Consider the following 19247-nt stretch of genomic DNA (forward strand, 5'->3'; position numbering starts at 1 on the left):
TCACGCCAAGGTTGCGGACCTGAGGAGGATTGGGAAGCATTTAAAGGTCAGCAAAAAATAACTAAGAGATTAATTAAGACGGGGAAAATAGACTATGAAAGGAATTTAGCGAACAACATAAAAACTAATAGTAAGAGTTTTTATAGCTATATAAAAATAAAAAGGGTGGCTAAGGTGAACGTTGGTCCATTGGAGGGTGAGACTGGAGAGTTGTTGGTGGGGAACATGGAAATGGCAAAGGCATTAAACGAGTATTTTGTATCAGTCTTCACCATAGAAGACACAAAAAATATTCCAACGCTGGATAAACAGGGGGCGGTAGGAATGGAGGAGCTAAATACTATTAAGATCACCAAGGAGGTGGTATTAGGGAAATTAATGAGACTGAAGGAGGATAAATCCCCTGGGCCTGATGGATTACATCCAAGGGTCTTGAGGGAGATAGCGGTGGGGATTGTGGATGCATTGGTGATAATTTTCCAAAACTCCCTGGAGGCAGGAACGGTCCCAGTGGATTGGAAAATGGCCAATGTAACATCTATATTTAAAAAAGGAAGTAAACAGAAGGCGGGTAACTATAGACCGGTTAGTCTAACATCGGTGGTGGGTAAAATGTTAGAGACAATTATTAAGGAAACACTAACGGGGCACTTGGATAAACATGACTTCATCGGACTGAACCAGCATGGTTTTGTGAAGGGGAAGTCCTGTTTAACGAATCTGCTCGAATTCTTTGAGGAAGTAACAACCCGGGTGGATAAAGGGGAACCGGTGGATGTGGTATACTTGGACTTCCAAAAGGCTTTTGACAAGGTGCCACATAAGAGACTATTGCTAAAAATAAAAAATTATGGGATTGGGGGTAATATATTAGCATGGGTAGAGGATTGGCTAACAAATAGGAAGCAGAGAGTGGGGATAAATGGTTCATACTCGGGATGGCAACCGGTAACTAGCGGGGTTCCGCAAGGGTCGGTGCTGGGACCCCAGTTGTTCACAATTTATATAAATGATTTGGAGGAGGGAACCAAGTGTAATATATCAAAATTTGCGGACGATACAAAAATGGGAAGAAAAGTAGGGGATGAGGAGGATAGGAAGAGTCTGCAAAAGGATATAGATAAGCTAGGTGAGTGGGCAACAACTTGGCAGATGAAATTTAATACTAATAAATGTGAAGTCATTCACTTTGGGAAAAAAAATGATAGGGCAAGTTATTTTCTAAATGAGGAGGAGCTGCGTTGTAATGCAACGCAAAGGGATCTAGGGGTATTAGTACATGAATCACTGAAAGTTAGTATGCAGGTGCAGCAAGCAATCAGGAAGGCCAATGGAGTTTTGGCCTTTATTGCTAGGGGGATTGAGTATAAAAACACGGAGGTCTTGCTGCAGCTGTACACAGTATTAGTGAGACCACATTTGGAATACTGTGTACAGTTCTGGGGTCCATACTTAAGAAAGGATGTACTAGCCCTGGAGGCAGTGCAGCAAAGGTTTACAAGATTAATTCCTGCAATGAGGGGATTGACATATGAGGAAAGGTTAAGTAGGCTGGAACTCTACTCTTTGGAGTTTAGAAGAATGAGAGGCGATCTCATTGAAACATATAAGATCGTGAGGGGCCTTGATCGGGTGGATGCACCGAGGATGTTCCCAATGATCGGGGAAACTAGAACTAGGGGACATAGTTGCAGAATAAGGGGGGGCTCTTTTAAAACTGAGATGAGGAAGAACTTCTTCACCCAGAGGGTGGTTAATTTATGGAATTCACTGCCCCAGGGAGCAGTGGAAGCAGAAACTTTAAATATATTTAAGACTAAAATAGATGGTTTTTTAGCTGCCAAGGGGATAAGGGGCTACGGGGAGAGGGCAGGGATATGGACCTAGGTATGGTTAGTATAGTAAGACCTGAGTGATCTCCTGGACAAGTGTCGATCGCCTAGATTGGGGTCGGAGAGGAATTTCCCGGATTTTTTTCCCGAATTGGACCTGGGTTTTTATCCGGTTTTTTGCCTCCCCCAGGAGATCACGAGGTTCTTGGGGTGGAGAGGGGTGATAGCGGTATAAAGGGGAGGGTAGTGTCTTGTGTTCTGTGTCTTGTGTCTACTGTTTGTGGGTAAGTGTGTCTGTTTAGTGTTCAGCCATGAGCGAATGGCGGTGCGGGCTCGATGGACCTGATGGTCTGCTCTCGCACCTACTTTCTATGTTTCTATGTTTCTATGTGGAGACAGTGGTGCCGTCAATAGTGAGAGTGGGGTTGTTAATTTTGGTAAGTGTTGATTTGGAGCCAATGAGGAGAAATTCTGTTTTGTTACTGTTTAATTTAAGGAAGTTGAGTTGCATCCAAGATTTGATGGCTGACAGGCAGGGGTTGATATGGGAGAGAGGGGGGTGGTGGGGGGACTTGGTGCTGAGATAGATCTGGGTGTCATCAGCATAGCAATGGAAGTCCAGTTTGAAGTGACGGAGTATATGACCAAGGGGGAAGGATGTAGATGATGAAGAGGAGGGGACCGAGAACAGAGCCTTGGGGAATGCCTTGAGTGACAGTGGCTGTGGCAGAGGTGTGGTTATGGAGAGAGGTGAAGTGGGATCGGTTGGAAAGGTAGGAACGGAGCGAGCTGAGTGCAGAACCTTCAATGCCAAGGTCATTAAGTCTGGTAAGCAGGATGTTATGGGTGACTGTGTCGAAACACTTCTTGACCCGAAACGTCACCCATTCCTTCTCTCGAGAGATGCTGCCTGTCCTGCTGAGTTACTCCAGCAATTTGTGGCTATCTTTGGTTTAAACAAGCAACTGCAGATCCTTACTACATATCCCAATGACAAAAATACCAACTGGAAAATTCAACATTATGAAGACTTTTGATTAACAATCAGGGAGAATGTTTGCTCCCACAAGTAGGTCATAAACGCATTTAAATAGAATATGGTATTTCATCATGATCGTGGAGAACTTGACAGCAATATTGATGGAAGCAGATCCCAAAATAGATTTGCATAGAGATTAGGCACATGAAGGAACAGAGGGGTTTTTTTTAGATTAAAGGGAGAAACACAAGTGAACTTGTGTTACTAATCCAAATTCTTAGAATCAAACTCACAACAGAGAAAACATTTTAAGCTTATCTTACATGTTTAATCAATAATGTTTTATTATTAATGTTTAATGTTTTATGTGTCATTCCTAACTGTCACTGTGTGTCATGTTGTCACTTGTGGGTGGAGCACCAAGGCAAATTCCTTGTATGTGAATACATGGCCAATAAACCTAAACTTAAAAAGGGGAAATATTGTAATGCATTGGTGCACAAACACCCAAAACTGTACTTTGTCGATGAAATAAAGAGCCACTGCTCGTTGTCGTGTCTTCATTTCCCTTGACTTCCAAGCTGCACGATAATCACGTTGGATCGCATTGATCCTGCCCTTCAAGCGCCGGGCAATCTCATACTTCTGCAAATCCTTCTCACCCTGTAGGTTTCAACAGAAAACATAACGTCACTTGTGTTTCTCAGTTACTTATTGGAGATAACAATTCACTTTTCTTTTGAGTTTAGCATTCAGCTAACTGGGACACAACACCTCAATGGCTGAAGATAGACACAAGATGTTTCAGGTTCATATCACTAGTCTCCCTCTCCCCTGACTCTCAATCTGAAGATGGGTCTTGACCCAAAACATCACCCATTCCTTCTCTTCACAGATGCTGCCTGTCCCGCTGAGTTGCTCCAGCATTTTGTGGCTATAAGATCATTAGTGATCTGAGTAGAATTAGGCCATTCGGCACATCAAGTCTACTCCGCCATTCAATCATGGCTGATCTATCTCTCCCTCCTAACCCCATTCTCCTGCCTTTTCCCCATAACCCCTGACACCCGCACTAATCAAGAATCTTCTATCTCTGCCTTAACAATATCCACTGACTTGGCCTCCACGGACGTCTGTGGCGAAATAATCCAGATTCATCACACTCATGAGAAATTTCTCCTCATCTCCTTCCTAAAAGAACCTCCTTTAATTCTGAGGCTATGACTCTCCTAGATTCTCCCACTAGTGGAAACATCTGTGGTTTAAACCAGCATCTGCAGTTGCTTCCTACACACCTCAATGGCTGATGTGGAACGGAATAGTATTTTCCCAATAGTATTCTCGGTTTCAATTACACAGTGAATGTAAATGTCTCCTCTTGTGTACGCTAGCATCTGCAGTTTCTTGTTTCTACTCAGAATATAGGATAGTGTAATCAATCTTGAGAAGGAAATGGCTAGAAATATACACACCTTAAGTTTGGAGCTGGGGTTTAGCATGACGTATTTATTTTGTCCCTGGACATTCTCCACCCAGGATGCCAGCCAGGTGACTTTATTATCAAAACGCACCTCCTTCCAATGATGCCCTGCTGGTGGCACTGGGATCTTTGCATCTCTGGATCAAATACGTTCAATTTAGAAAAATACAGTTAACAAAGAGGCAATACAGTTGAACAAACTATGTTTGTGCAAATTACATCTGGATCACTCATTAACAGACTGTGAGCAGGGAAGCTTCGTGTACTTTAGGAACTTAACAAGTCTCAGAAAGGGGCATCGACAGCAAAATATAGCCGAGAATACTTAGCAACAATCGCCCACTGTGAGGAGAGGGGGAAGGACAAAGGAGGACCTGGCCTGGGGGGAAGCGCTGTGAGGGAGGGAGAACAAAGAGGACCTGGCGTGGGATAATTTGGAACTTTGTCAGTGGCCTTTAGGTAGCGACTCTTTTCATACCTTGCAGATGCAAAACAAAGAATTCCACTGTGACTTGTCACATGTGACAATAACGTATTCATTCATACATTCATTCATTCATTCAGAAAATGCCTATTCAATAATACTATGATTTTTTTCCATCTATGTTTGAACTGGTGAGTGAAATCATCATTAAACAATGGGACAAAATGTGTAGGAAAGAACTGCAGGTGCTGGTTTAAATAAAGGTAGCTCAGCGGGACAGGCAGCATCTCTGGAAAGAACGAATTGGTGATGTTTCGGGTCGAGACCCTTCCTCAGTGATGTCAGGGGAGTGGGCGGTGCAGAGATAACACGTAGTTGGAGACAGTAAGAATGGTGGGGGGGAGGGGATGGCGAGAGGGGGAAAGTAAGTTTGAGAAGACAATGTTCATAGCGTTCATAACTCCTACATCAGGCTGCTGTTCATTGATTTCAGCTCTGCCTTTAACACCGTCATCCCAGCCAGCTTGATCACCAAACTCAGTGGACTTGGCATCTCCACCTCCCTCTGCAACTGGACATTGGACTTCCTCACTAACAGACCACAGTCTGTTAGGGTCAATAACCTCACCTCCTCCACTATAACACTGAACACCGGAGTGCCACAGGGCTGTGTGCTCAGCCCTCTCCTCTACTCCCTCTTCACCCACGACTGCATCCCAAAGTACGGATCCAACGCCATTATTAAGTTTGCTGACGATACCACGGTAGTAGGACTGATCAGCGACAACGATGAGTCAGCCTACAGGGATGAGATCCAGCACCTGACCACCTGGTGTGCCGACAATAACCTCATCCTCAACTCCAAAAAGACGAAGGAGATTATTGTCGACTTCAGGCAGACCAGAGGAGGCAGTCATACCGCCATCCATATCAACAGGACTGAGGTGGAGCGCGTCTCCAGCTATAAATTCCTCGGAGTGCATATCTCGGAGGACTTGTCCTGGTCCCTCAACACCTCCAAGCTGATCAAAAAGGCACAGCAGCGCCTTTACTTCCTTAGGAGGCTCAAGAAAGCCCACCTGTCCCCCCAGATCCTGACCAACTTTTACCGCTGTACCATAGAGAGTATCCTGACCACCTGCTTCACGGTATGGTACAGCAGCTGCACTGCTGCGGACAGGAAAGCACTACAACGGGTGGTGAAAACCGCGCAGCACATCATCGGTGCCCCGCTCCCTGCCATGGATGCCCTCCACCGAAAACGGTGTCTGAGACGGGCTGGGAAGATCATCAAAGACCCCTCACACCCCAACCATGGACTGTTTGCCCTCCTCCCATCAGGGAGGCGGTACAGGAGCCTCAGGTCACGTACCAGCAGGATGAGGAAAAGCTTCTATAACAACACAATCACACTGCTGAACTCGGAGTCCTGACGATAGATTTCTCTGGTCCCTCCGTCCCCATTGTTTAATTATTCTGTATTTCCTGATTATTCTGTATCTTCTCTCTTTCTATTTTTTTTCTTGTTTTTTTTTCTCTTTATGTACAACTACTACTACGGACTGACGCAAAACTGCATTTCGTTGTACTGATACTTGTATTTGTGCGATGACATTAAAGTTGAATTGAATTGAATTGAATTGAGACAGCATCTATGGAGGGAAGGAACAGGTTGCGTTTCGGGTCGATACCCTTCTTCAGACCACTGTTCATACCGCTGGGGTGTAAGCTACCCAAGCGAAATATGAGATGCTGGTTCTCCAATTTGCGCTGGGCCTCACTCTAACAATGGAGGAGGCCCGGGACAGAAAGGTCAGATCAGGAATAGGAGGGGGAGTTTAAGTGCTGAAAACCGGGTGATCGTGTAGGTTTAGGCAGACTGAGCGGAGGTGTTCAGCGAAACGATCGTCGAGCCTGCGCTTGGTCTCGCTTTGATATAGTCCTTGCTTTCCCTCTCCCTCCATCCCCTCCCCCTCCCCAGTTCTCCCACGTCTTATTGTCTCTGACTACATTCTTTCTCTGTCCCGCCCACTCCCCTGACATCAGTCTGAAGAAGTGTCTCGACCCGAAACATTACCCAATCATCCTCTCCAGAGATGCTGCCTGTCCCGCTGAGCTAATCCAGCATTCTGTGTCCATCTTCGAATTAAACAATGGGATCTGTGTCTCCGCTTCTACTTTGTAATTTAATCTACTTCATTACTTGGAATCAAGGGATATGGGGGAGAAAGCAGGAACGGGGTACTGATTTTGGATAATCCGCCATTCAATATGATCATGGCTGATCATCAAAAATTAGTGCAAGGTGCTTGTGTTTGGTCAGAGACCAGCTCAAAGCGATCAATGCCGCTGCTTGGGCTTGGGGTGGAGAGGGCCGCTGGAGCATGGCCTAGCGGCCTGCGGCTTTATGAGGAATGAGGAAGAATGTCCTGAGGAGGTTATATAAGGTGCAAGACCTCATAACTAAATCTTGGGCAGGCTGTAATGCTCGATAAACCTGGAGTATTTACAAAGGGCATTCACAGGCTCAGTTTGCAAAGAGAAGCAAATGTCATGGTCCTGAGCTAATGGGAGTGGCTGCTCCACAAGCTTGGACCTTATTCCATGGAGCACAGGAGGCTGAGGGATGATCTTATAGAGGTGTATAAAATCATGAGGGGAATAGAGAGGGTGAATCCGCAGTCCTTTACCCAGAGGTGGGGAATCGAGAACCAGACGACATACTGCAGGTTGAAGGTGAGAGGGAAAAGATTTACCAGGAACCTGAGGGGCAAACTTTTCACACAGAAGTTGGTGGGTGTATGGAACAAGCTGCTAGATGTGGGTGTAGAGGCATTTTCTTTTCAATCACAAATTCATTTGGACAGGTGAGTGGATAGGAAAAGTATAGAGGGATGTGGGGCCATAGCAGGCAAATGGGACTAGCGTAGATGGGATAGCTTGTATGATTCTACAGAAACGTTTAGCCGCATACATACTGCCAATATTGTTAAAGGAAACCAATTTGGGTGTTGATAATGCAAGGATTCAAAGGTGGAAAGATAAAAATGATATCTAGCACAGGACAGCGTTTATTTTTTGGATTGATCATTGAATCTGCTTACTTGCTACAATTGATGATGACGTCTTCTGGCATGATCCTTTTCTTCAGCTTTCCCATCTTTGGGTGGTCACCACGGCCACGGAAAAGCCCCGGTGGCTCAATTCTGAAGTTGGCAATTCTTTCCCGGTGCCCGTCCATTATACAGTAGCCATATTTCTCAGTCACTTTGGCTTCTTTCATCTTTAATTTCTGCAAGGAATAATGCCTGTATTCTCACTCCATACTTCACTTAGTTCCACCCATTTTACAATAGACAATAGGTGCAGGAGTAGGCCATTCGGCCCTTCGAGCCAGCACCGCCATTCAATGTGATCATGGCTGATCATCCCCAATCAGTAAGTACCCGTTCCTGCCTTCTCCCCATATCCCCTGACTCCGCTATCTTTAAGAGCCCTATCTAGCTCTCTCTTGAAAGTACCCGGAGAACTGACCTCCACTGCCCTCGAGGTAGAGAATTCCACAGACTCACCACTCTCTGTGAGAAAAAGTGTTTCCTCGTCTACGATCTAAATAGCTTACTCCTTATTCTTAAACTGTGGACCCTGGCTCTGGACTCCCCCAACATCGGGAACATGTTTCCTGCCTCTAGCGTGTCCAAACCCTCAACAATCTTATATGTTTCAATAAAATACCCACTCATCCTTCTAAACTCCAGAGTATACAAGCCCAGCCGCTCCATTCTCTCAGCATATGACAGTCGCGCCATCCCGGGAATTAACCTTGTAAGCCTACGCTGCACTCCCTCAATAGCAAGAATGTCCTTCCTCAAATTAGGGGACCAAAGCTGTACATAATACTCCAGGTGTGGTCTCACTACAGCCCTGTACAACTGCAGAAGGACCTCTTTGCTGCTATACTCGAATCCTCTTGTTATGAAGGGCAACATGCCATTCGCTTTCTTCACTGCCTGCTGTACCTGCATGCTTACTTTCATAGACTGATGAACAAGGACCCCCAGATCCCGTTGTACTTCACCTTTTCCCAACTTGACGCCAATTAGATAGTAATCTGCCTTCCTGTTTTTGGTACCAAAGTGGATAACCTCACATTTATCCACAGATCAGCCATGAATGGCGGAGTGGACTTGATGGGCCAAATGGCCTAATCTGCTCCTATAACGTGAACTTGTTTCCCCATAGCCCTCAATTCCCCAACCCTTCGGACATTTATCTCTACCTTGTATTTCTAATGATCTGGCCTCTACTCCCCTGACGTAGAGAATTCTAGAGATTCACTACTCTTTGGGAATCGTCTCAAATAGTTTGTTATCTGATCTTGTAACTCTGCCTCTTATGTGACTTTTCCAAAAGCAAATACAACTCAACATCTACCCTGCGCAGGTAGGAACTGCAGATGCTGGTTTACACTGAAGATAAGACACAAAATGTTAGTAGAACTCAGCAGGTCAGACAGCATCTCTGGAGGTGTCTGAAGAAGGGCCTCAGCCCAAAACGTCACCTATTCCTTTTCTCCAGAGATGCTGCCTGTCCTGCTGAGTTACTCCGGCACTCTGTGAAATGTCACCTATCCACGTTCTCCACAGATGCTGCCTGACCCGCTGAGTTACTCCAGCACTCTGTGAAACGTCACCTATCCACGTTCTCCACAGATGCTGCCTGACCCGCTGAGTTACTCCAGAATTTTGTGTCTATCTTCAACATCTATCCTGTCAAGCCTCCTTACTATCTTGTGTTTGAATAAGACCACCCACTATTCTTCTATTCTATTCTAAAATTCAGTTGGATAAAAGCATAAATGCCCTTGAACATTAGAAAGAATCCCCCCCAATTGGCTACTAAGGAATGGATTTTGTTTAGTAGGTAAAAGGCACACTCGATTTACCAGCCTTGTGTTTTTCAACAATCATTTTCAGACCACCACAAAACGGCATCAGGGTTTCTTATTACGGTTTTCTCATCTATCTTGAGCAAACTGAACAGCATGCCTCCTTATCACCTTCCCCTCAGCCAACAAGGAATCGTTCCTGTCTGAAGAAGGGTCTCGACCAGAAATGTCACCCATTTCTTCTCTCCAGAGATGCTGCCTGTCCCGCTGAGTTACTGCAGCATTTTGTGCCTATCTTTGTGTAAACCATCATCTGCAGTTCAGTTCCTTCCTACACATTTTTTCACCTCCAACTTCATGGCACAATTTGCATATTTATAGCCAACAGATTTAATTTAATCGATAAAACCTTAAGTTTGAAAAAGCTTGAAAAAGTAGGTTCCCCCTTGTTTCCTCTGGAGAACTGCAAATACTTAGATTGTACCTCAGCATCATTCATTGCCTTACAGTGGCAGAAGGGTAGAGCTGCTGCCTTACAGCGCCACAGACCGGCTTCCATCCTGACTATTGGTGCTGTCTGTACTGAGTTTGTACGTTCTCTCCGGGACTGTGGGCTTTCTCCGGGTTCCTCCCACAGCCCAAAAACATTTCTGTAAATTGTCCCTGGTCTGTGTCGGATAGAACTAACGTTTGGGTGACCATGGTCTCGACCTGAAACGTCACATATTCCTTCGCTCCATAGATACTGCCTCACCCGCTGAGTTTCTCCAGCATTTTTTCAAATCAAATCAAATCATCTTGCAAAGCAACAGTTGTACAGTGCAAAATGAGAAGACGTTTCCCAGGGAATATCGGAGCATCGCACATGAAACTTAAAACATTTCACACATAATAACAATAAAAAACAATCCAGTCCCTGATGAAACAGTATAAATAGTTAAAAGCAGGTAAAACAGCAACATTAAAATACAGTAAACCAATCATTAAAATGTCCAGGGCAGCTGATTTGAGTGGCCAGTGCCAGAGTTATTAAAATGTCAGTGCAAAGCCGCAGAATCAGGTGACGGTGAGAACAGAGTGACTGTTTAGCAGCCTCACAGCCCGCGGCATTTTTGTCTACCTATGGGTGACCATGTTCAGCGTGGACCCGGTGGGCCGAAGGGCCTGTTTCCATGCTGTATCTCTAAACAAGTACTAAATGAGCACTTCTAAGCGAGTGCTAACTGATTGAACAAGTGAAATATTTTCTACCTGACAAATATCTCTTACCTGTTTTTCCCCTTTGGATAACATTTTCCTGGCCTCTGTCTTTTCAGTGAAGTATTGATGAAGACGGCTAAAATCACATTTATTTATGTTGGTGATTATCGACTGCTCTGAGCCGCTCATTTCCTGTCCAGGAGCAAATCCATAAACAGTAAAGGAGGTACAATTATAATCGAGATCTAACACTCAAATCGGTTCAAAGTTGCACTTTTATAGCCTGTCTTTCAGGCCTGTAATGCAACTTAGTACTCGAGCACAAATCAGTTTATACATGTCATATAAACTTACGGAGCAGTGGCGTTGATTAACACTTTGCAGACACTTACTTATGTTGGAAATGCAGTGCCTAACAAGTGATCGGGAAAGATTAAAAGTAATGAAAAAGTGAGGGAGAGAAAGTGAAGGATTGCGCCTGGCCTAAGCTGCCATGCAACCCCCACTCCACAAACAAGATAGAAACTGGATTACAATCATCAGCATTGGACAAATACGACTAGTCCAGGAGTCTGCATCGGTCACGCTGATGTTAACTGGTATTCCATCTTCTAGAAAGAGGTCACCTGCAGGAATTGGTTTGGCTTTCCTCGATGGAGGTTAGCACCACTGTTTGAGGTTTTGAAGATAGGCACATGGCTATACAGGGGATGTGGGGATATGGATCACATGCAGGCAGAGATTAGTTTAACTGAGCATCATGTTTGCCATGGACATTGTGGGCTCAAGGGCCTGTTCCTGTGCTGTACACGTCTATGTCACCTTTGAATACTCTAATTGATATGCAAAATCCCCAACCTTTCTTGAAAACCTCAATGGTAAAATATTGTGCTGCTCCAAGAACACATAGTGGCCCTGCGAAAGTGTTGCTGCTGTACAGTGCCAGAGACCCCAGTTTGATCCAGACTACAGGTGCTGTCTGTATGGAGTTTGCACATTTTCCCTGAGACCGAGTGGGTTTTCTCCAGGTGCTCTGGTTTCCTTCCACTCTCCAAAGACAGGCAGGTGTGTAGATTAATTGGCTTCTGTAAATTGTACATTGCGTGTAGGATAGTGCTCGTGTACAGGGTGACTGGTCGCCCCGGGCTCGTGGGTCAATGGGCCGGTTTTCATTCTGTATCGCTAAATTCTAACAATTTATGCAACACATTTAAAATAGAAGGCATCCAAAAACAAGCCAAGCAGTGGGACAGACCTTCCACTGCCTGGAGATGAGTGGCTACCTTCCTTGACGTACTATTCTCCGATAATAGTCCGCATCTCAGAGCATTAACATTTCTTTGACATTCAACCTTTTGAAATCACTCAAGACTCCATCAGAGCAGAGTCCACCAATATTGCTTAATAAAAGCTGACAAATCTAAATCTCCTTCCAGGATAATGTTTTCCCCTTTGTCAGTCTGTGCACCACTGTACAATATGATCAAAGGAGAATGCCTGCTCTGAACAGACATTTAACCAGCCATCTCAATGAAATTGCTGCAACCTGAATACTTGATATGAATTCTTCACAACTGGTCAAATGCCTGTCCTTCACACTATCAATGTTAACAATGAACATTCATCTCCATACTGTGCCTGTACCTACCTTCAAGAGGCTGAATAATGTCTGAGCAAAACACGTCACTAGTGTTCCTACCACCTCCTCCTGCAACACACTCCGTTTGGCAAAGCCTTTTCCGTTTACGCTATTTCTCTCAATTAATTGGTGAGGCTGCATTTGTTCAATAGACAATAGGTGCAGGAGTAGACCATTCGGCCCTTCGAGCCAGCACCGCCATTCACTGTGATCATGGCTGATCATCCACAATCAGTTCCCCGTTCCTCCCTTCTCCCCATATCCCCTGACTCTGCTCTTTCTCCTGCTCCTTACTTTCCTTCGCTCCATAGATGCTGCTGCACCCGCTGGGTTTCTCCAGCAATTTTGTGTACCTTCCCCTGACTCTGCTATCTTTTAGAGCCTTATCCAGCTCTCTCTCGAAAGTATCCAGAGAACCTGCCTCCACCGCCCTCTGATGTAGAGAATTCCACAGACTCACAACTCTCTGTGTGAAAATGTGATTCCTCATCTCTGTTCTAAATGGCTTACCCCTTATTCTTAAACTGTGGCCCCTGGTTCTGGAGTCCCCCAACATCGGGACATGTTTCCTGCCTCTAGCGTGAGTCCAAACCTTAATAATCTTATATGTTTCAATAAAAACCCCTCTCATCCTTCTAAAGTCCAGAGTATACAAGCCCAGCCGCTCCAATCTCTCAGCATGTGCCAGTCCCGCCATCCCGGGAATTAATCTTGTGGCTTCAGTTCTGGGCACCATGTTATAGGAAAGCTGGAAAGGGTACAAGGAAAATTTACAAGGATGCTGCCAGGACTAGAGGGTCTGAGCTATAGGGAGAGGTTGAGTAGGCTGGGAGTGTAGGAGGATGAGGGGAGATCTTATAGAGGTGTATAAAATCATGAGGGGAATAGATCAGGTCAATGCAGAGTCTTTTGCCCAGAGTAGGTATATCGAGGACCGGAGGACATAGGTTTAAGGTGAAGGGGAAAAGATTTAATAGGAATCTGAGGGGTATCTTATTCACACAAAGGGTGATTTGTGCATGCCGACGGAGGTAGTTGAGGCAGGGACTATCCCAAGATTTAAGAAACCGATAGACAGGTACATGGATAAGACGGGTTTGGAGGGATATCGACCAAATGAGGGCAGGTGGGATTAGTGTAGCTGGGACATGTTGGCCGGTGTGGGCAAATTGGGCCTGTTTCCACGCTGTGATTTCACTCTATGATTCTATGACTCAAAAACAAAAGTAAACGCACCATCTGCCAGTCAAGAAAGAAGTTTTGTCTGAAGATTTTCTTTGTAGTGTACTCATGATCCAACATTTTGGCATAGAAGGTGGCCATTTCTTCTGTTGCACGAGTCAACCTCATTGGATGGCCTATTCAAAGAATGATTTACAAACAAGGCACCAACATTAGTGAACAAATGATAGCAATTGCAAACTGTAGTCACACAGCACAGAAGCCTCTCTAAGCTGCTCACATTTGCTTGTTTGACCCATATCCCTCCAAACTTTCTATCCATGCAGCTATCCAAATGTCCTTTAAATGCTGTTATGGTACCTGCCTGGGGTGAGAGATTGCAACCTTCACGTGGTCCGCCCTGTTTCGACGAATGCAATTAACCTGGCGTGCACAATCAAGTAAGACTAAATAGAACCAGTTGTCGTACAACTTTAGGCTGTTCACGCCACACGCAAGTAGAAGAAGAGGAAGAAGAAGAAGATGGTACCTGCCTCAAATACCTCCTCTGGCAGCTTCATGTACCCACCACCCCGTGCCAGAAAGACGCTACGACTCTTTGGGCGACTGAGGAGATGACTCACGACCATACAGGCGGACATGTCGCAGGGTGAAGCCTGTATGGTCGCGAGTAATCGCCCAAAGAGTCGTACCTCGTTCTGTTCAGCGCTGGATTTTCACCATGTTGAACATTTTTGGAGACCTGCTGCGACCATGACGGGCACTGGTAAGTCGCCGAAAAAAATGCGTAAGTGGGACAGGCCCATGATTCTCGTACCCGAGGTAAAAGACTCCATACATTAATCCTATCTCTTCCCCTCATGATTTTAAGATCATCCTCCAGCTTCCGGCGCTCCGAGGAATAATTTCCTAACTTTCCTTATGTAGGGACTTGGAGAGCAGAGGGATCGAGGAGCATAGAAACATAGTTCCCCACAGGTGGAATCACAGGTAGACAGGGTGGTGATGAAGGCTCTTGGTATATTGGCCTTGATCAATCAGCATACCGAGTACAGAAGTTGGGACCTCTCCCTAAAACTCAGGTCCTTGAGTCCTGACAAAATCCGTATAAATCTTCTCTGCACCTTTTTCAGCTTAACGGCATCTTTCATATAGTAGGGTGACCAAAACCGACCACAATATTCCTTCGCTCCATAGATGCTGCCTCACCCGCTGAGTTTCTCCAGCAGTTTTGTCTACCTTTGATTTTTCCAGCATCTGCAGTTCCTTCTTAAACAATACTCCAAGTGCAGTCGCACCAACTTCCTGTACAACTGTACACGACATCTGAACTTCTACACTCAATTCCCCAACTGATGAAGGCCAGTGGGTCAAAAGCCTTCACCACACTAGCTACTCTCATGGAACTGTACTCCTAGATCTCCCTACTCTAAACAGTGGAGAAAACAATGCAAGTCTGTCCAACCACTCCTCATAGCTAATACTATCTAATTCATTCATTATTCTAGTAATGCTCCTCTGCATCCTTTCCACATGCTTCCTGCAATGGGGCAACCAGAACGCCACCCAATACTCCACATGCAGCCTAACCACAGTGCTATTTTGCTGACTCTTATACTCAATGTCCCGATCGATCTATGAAGGCAAGATATCATACGCCTTCTTCACTGCTCGGTCTACTTGTGTTGCAACTTTCAGGGAGTTATGGACTTGGACCCCAAGATCCCTGTGTACATCAGATGCAGACTTACCCAATAACAACTAATCCCTCCTGAGCTCCTGCTTAATAATGTTCTATTTTGCCTTACTCCAATTTAGTACCTTCTCGCAAGGTCCAGCCTTCTCCCTACTCAAAATAATCTGAACACGGATGAAGTTTTGATCACTATTTCCAGATATTTGGGAATATCAAGTAGACGCACAGAGTCTTTTGCCCAGATTAGGGGAATCGAGGACCAGAGGACATAGGTTCAAGGTGAAGGGGAAAGGGTTTAATAGGAATGGAAGGTGTATGGAACGAGCTGCCTGAGGAGGTAGTTGAGGCTGGGACTATCCCAACGTTTAAGAAACAGTTAGACAGGTACATGGATGGGACAGGTTTGGAGGGATATGGACGAAGCGCTGGCAGGTGGGACTAGTGTAGATGGGGCATGTTGGGCAGTGTGGACAAGTTAGGTATCACTCTATGACTCTATTTGGAGGGGGGGGGGGGGACAGGTTTAATTTTAGGCTCTGCATAATAAGAGGAAAGTACCTTCCTCACTCATTATTTCATCCTGCACCCGAAACATCCTTGTTATGTTTAAATATTTGGCATGATAATAATGTAAAATACTGTTCCCAGACCATTGTTGTGCTCATGAATAGTTAGCTGTTCAACACCGTGACTCACCATTGTAACAGAATTCAACACTTGCAGGTAGGGGTTCATACACGGGTGCAAATAACGGGCCGTTGTGTTGCAGATGCTTCCATTTCACACCACCCTCATAGATTTCTTCTTCCCACCTGAAGACAGAATGTGGACATTTCATCAACTCTTAGAATAGACCAATGCCAATACTTTACAATGACGCGGGTTTGAGCGAAAAAAAGTCTACCAACGAGTCAGCATCTATCACGGAATTAAAGCCATCCTCGATAAAGTGTCAAAGGGTCATATCAACTTGGAAAGGACATAAAGGACAATTCCCTACTGTTTTCAAAGCCAAGATGACACTGTATCAGGTACATTCCTTATTTGACCCTTTTAAAATGTCGGATCACGCTTCCCAAGCCATTCTGAGACTTAGTCATATGGTTATACAGCGCGGAAACAGGTCCTTCAGCCCAACTTGCACACGTCGACCAACATGCCCCATCTACACGTCCCACCTGGCTGCATTTGGCCCAAATTCCTCTAAACCTATCCTATGCACGTACCTATCTACATGTTTCTTACACATCATGATTGTACATGCCTCAACTACCTCCTCCAGCAGCTTGTTTCATGCACCCACCATCCTGTGTGTGAAAAAATGACCCCTCGGGTTCCAATTAAATCTCCCCCCCCTCAACTTAAACCTACGAGCTTCACCTTCAACCTACAAGCCTCATGTCAAACCTACGACCCTCACCTTCAACCTACGAGCCTCACGTTAAACCTATGAGCCTCACGTTTAACTACCTACTCACAAGGTTTCCATTTTCCCGTCCAAAAATCTCACCCACAAGACAATAATTTTCCAATAAGTTGAGTACATTAATATAAGTTAATTCATGAATGGACAGAGAAAGTTTTAGGAGTAAATACTTCAACAAGTGTATTTTACTAGACAACCCGTTTTTGAAAACGTTCCTTATACGATCAATTTGCACCGAGCTGCAGAATTGAAAGCCGTAACTGACTGTGATGCTGACTGGTTAGCACGCAACAAAAGATTCTCACTGTACCTCCGTACACGTGATAATAATCTACACTGAACTGAACTTACCACTTGAATGCAAAGTGTACATTCCGAACAAGAGTAGCTGTGCTTGTTAAAGAGGTCAGAGACACACAAGTATGCTTAACGTTGAAGTTAATAGCGGGCGTTTTTGTCACGGAGGCCACAGCTCGTAACATCACGAAACACTGACCTGGCGATGAGATCCCCATGCTTAGCTTCCTTCAACAGGGAGCGTCCATCAAGCCCATCTCATTCTCTTGTCAACTTTCAACCCGGAAGCACTTCCTGTGGTTCTGCTCATTTCTTTCCCCACAACACAAAAATAACACTTTGCACAAGATAACTGATCCTGCAGACCATAACTCACCTCAACTTCAGTTCCTACTCACATTTGTTGTACAAGTAAACAGACAGTGAGATAAAGAAAAGTAGACGAGAGAGGAATAACAAGCTTATTAGTTTTGTGGTGGTTTCAAATACTTTGATTCACTTTGGACTATTGTTCTTTGCAAATTCTCATGCATTCAGGATATTGAATCCTCTCGACTCCATTCAAGGAATGCAACACCTGTCCCTTCACCTCCCCCCTCGACTCCATTCAAGGACCCAAGCAGTCGTTCCAGGTGCGACAAAGGTTCACCTGTATCTCCTCCAACCTCATCTACTGCATCCGCTGCTCTAGATGTCAGCTGATTTACATCGGGGAGACCAAGCGGAGGTTGGGCGATCGTTTCGCCGAACACCTCCGCTCAGTCCGCAATAACCAACCTGAACTCCCGGTGGCTCAGCACTTCAACTCCCCCTCCCATTCACAATCCGACCTCTTTGTCCTGGGTCTCCTCCATTGCCAGAGTGAGCAACACCGGAAATTGGAGGAACAGCACCTCATATTCCGCCTGGGTTGCTTGCGTCCGAATGGCATGAACATTGAATTCTCCCAATTTTGCTAGCCCTTGCTGTCTCCTCCCCTTCCTTAACCCTCGAGCTGTCTCCTCCCATCCCCCCGCCCTCAGGCTCCTCCTCCTCCCTTTTTCCTCACTTTTTCCTTCCTTCTCCCCCCCGACCCCCCCATCAGTCTGAAGAAGGGTTGCGGCCCGAAACGTCACCTATTTCCTTCGCTCCATAGATGCTGCTGCACCCGCTGAGTTTCTCCAGCATTTTTGTGTACACCCTATTGAACTTGCTATTCTGGGCCAGTTGCTTTTTGTGAATTTATCTTCATGAAGGCCGTTCTAACCTCTGCGACAGTGACCGTGGGAAGAAGCACCCTCGAGTCTGAAGGGCCAGGTGTCACCTCCCTGTTGGCCTTCTGCTCCAAGCGAGCATAGGAAGCATCCAGTTCATTGGTGATGGAGTTGCTCCATCACCAATGATGTTGCCTGATCTTACCTTGCAGCCACTTACAGTGCCCTCCATAGTGTTTGGGATCAAGACCCATCATTTATTTATTTGCCCCTGTACTCCACAATTTGAGATTTGTAATAGAAAAAAAATCACATGTGGTTAAAGTGCACATTGTCAGATTTTATTAAAGGGTATTTTAATACATTTTGTTTTCACCATGTAGAAAGTACAGCTGTGTTTACACATAGTTCCCTCATTTCAGGGCACCATAATGTTTGGGACACATGGCTTCACAGGCGTTTGTAATTCCTCAGGTGTGTTTAAATGCCTCCTTAATGCAGTTATGAGAGAGCTCTCAGCACCTAGTCTTTCCATCACCTTTGGAAGCTTTTATTGCTGTTTATCAACATGAGGACCAAAGTTGTGCCAATTAAAGTCAAATAAGCCATTATGGGACTGAGGAACAAGAATAAAACTGTTGGAGACATCAGCCAAACTTTAGGCTTACCAAGATCAACTGTTTGGAACATCATTAAGATGAAAGAGCTTACTAATCGCAATGGGACTGGCAGGCCAAGGAAGACCACCACAGCTGATGACAGAAGAATTCTCCCTATGAACAGGGCTGCCAACATTGCGTGAGAGTGGAGAGTGAGAAATTGTGAGGCAGTGTAGTGACCGAGGGGTGGAGGGTGAAGTTCCCCCTCCCACGGGAAGGAGCTTTTGCATTTTTCAGCTTGAAATTGTGCAATCTGGCGCATACTGTAGTGAATCTTCTAACTTACACTTGAATGCAACATTTATGCTTTAAATTGGATTAGGTTTGAAGTTAGGCTAAATGACATTCCTAT

The 19247-nt window shown here is 45.2% G+C and overlaps 1 protein-coding gene across 6 annotated transcripts in view; it reads right to left on the reverse strand.

The window, feature by feature from the left end:
- The window catches only part of LOC129696109 (DNA topoisomerase 1-like), a 69780-nt gene that overhangs the window by 10932 nt on the left and 39601 nt on the right, over positions 1–19247 (reverse strand). For 4 of the 6 annotated variants that reach the window (XM_055633567.1, XM_055633566.1, XM_055633569.1 and 1 more), the window contains 6 exons: positions 16017–16132; positions 13679–13800; positions 10873–10995; positions 7820–8007; positions 4284–4428; positions 3331–3474 (listed from right to left, as the gene is read on the reverse strand). In XM_055633567.1, the coding sequence (XP_055489542.1) occupies positions 3331–3474; positions 4284–4428; positions 7820–8007; positions 10873–10995; positions 13679–13800; positions 16017–16132 (838 nt within the window). Of the gene's footprint in view, positions 1–3330; positions 3475–4283; positions 4429–7819; positions 8008–10872; positions 10996–13678; positions 13801–16016; positions 16133–17097; positions 17354–19247 lie in introns of those variants that run through there. The other 2 variants (XM_055633572.1, XM_055633571.1) reach the window with 2 other exon arrangements.

Source organism: Leucoraja erinacea, chromosome 4 (genome assembly GCF_028641065.1).
Source record: "Leucoraja erinacea ecotype New England chromosome 4, Leri_hhj_1, whole genome shotgun sequence".
Taxonomy (NCBI): Eukaryota; Metazoa; Chordata; class Chondrichthyes; order Rajiformes; family Rajidae; genus Leucoraja; species Leucoraja erinaceus.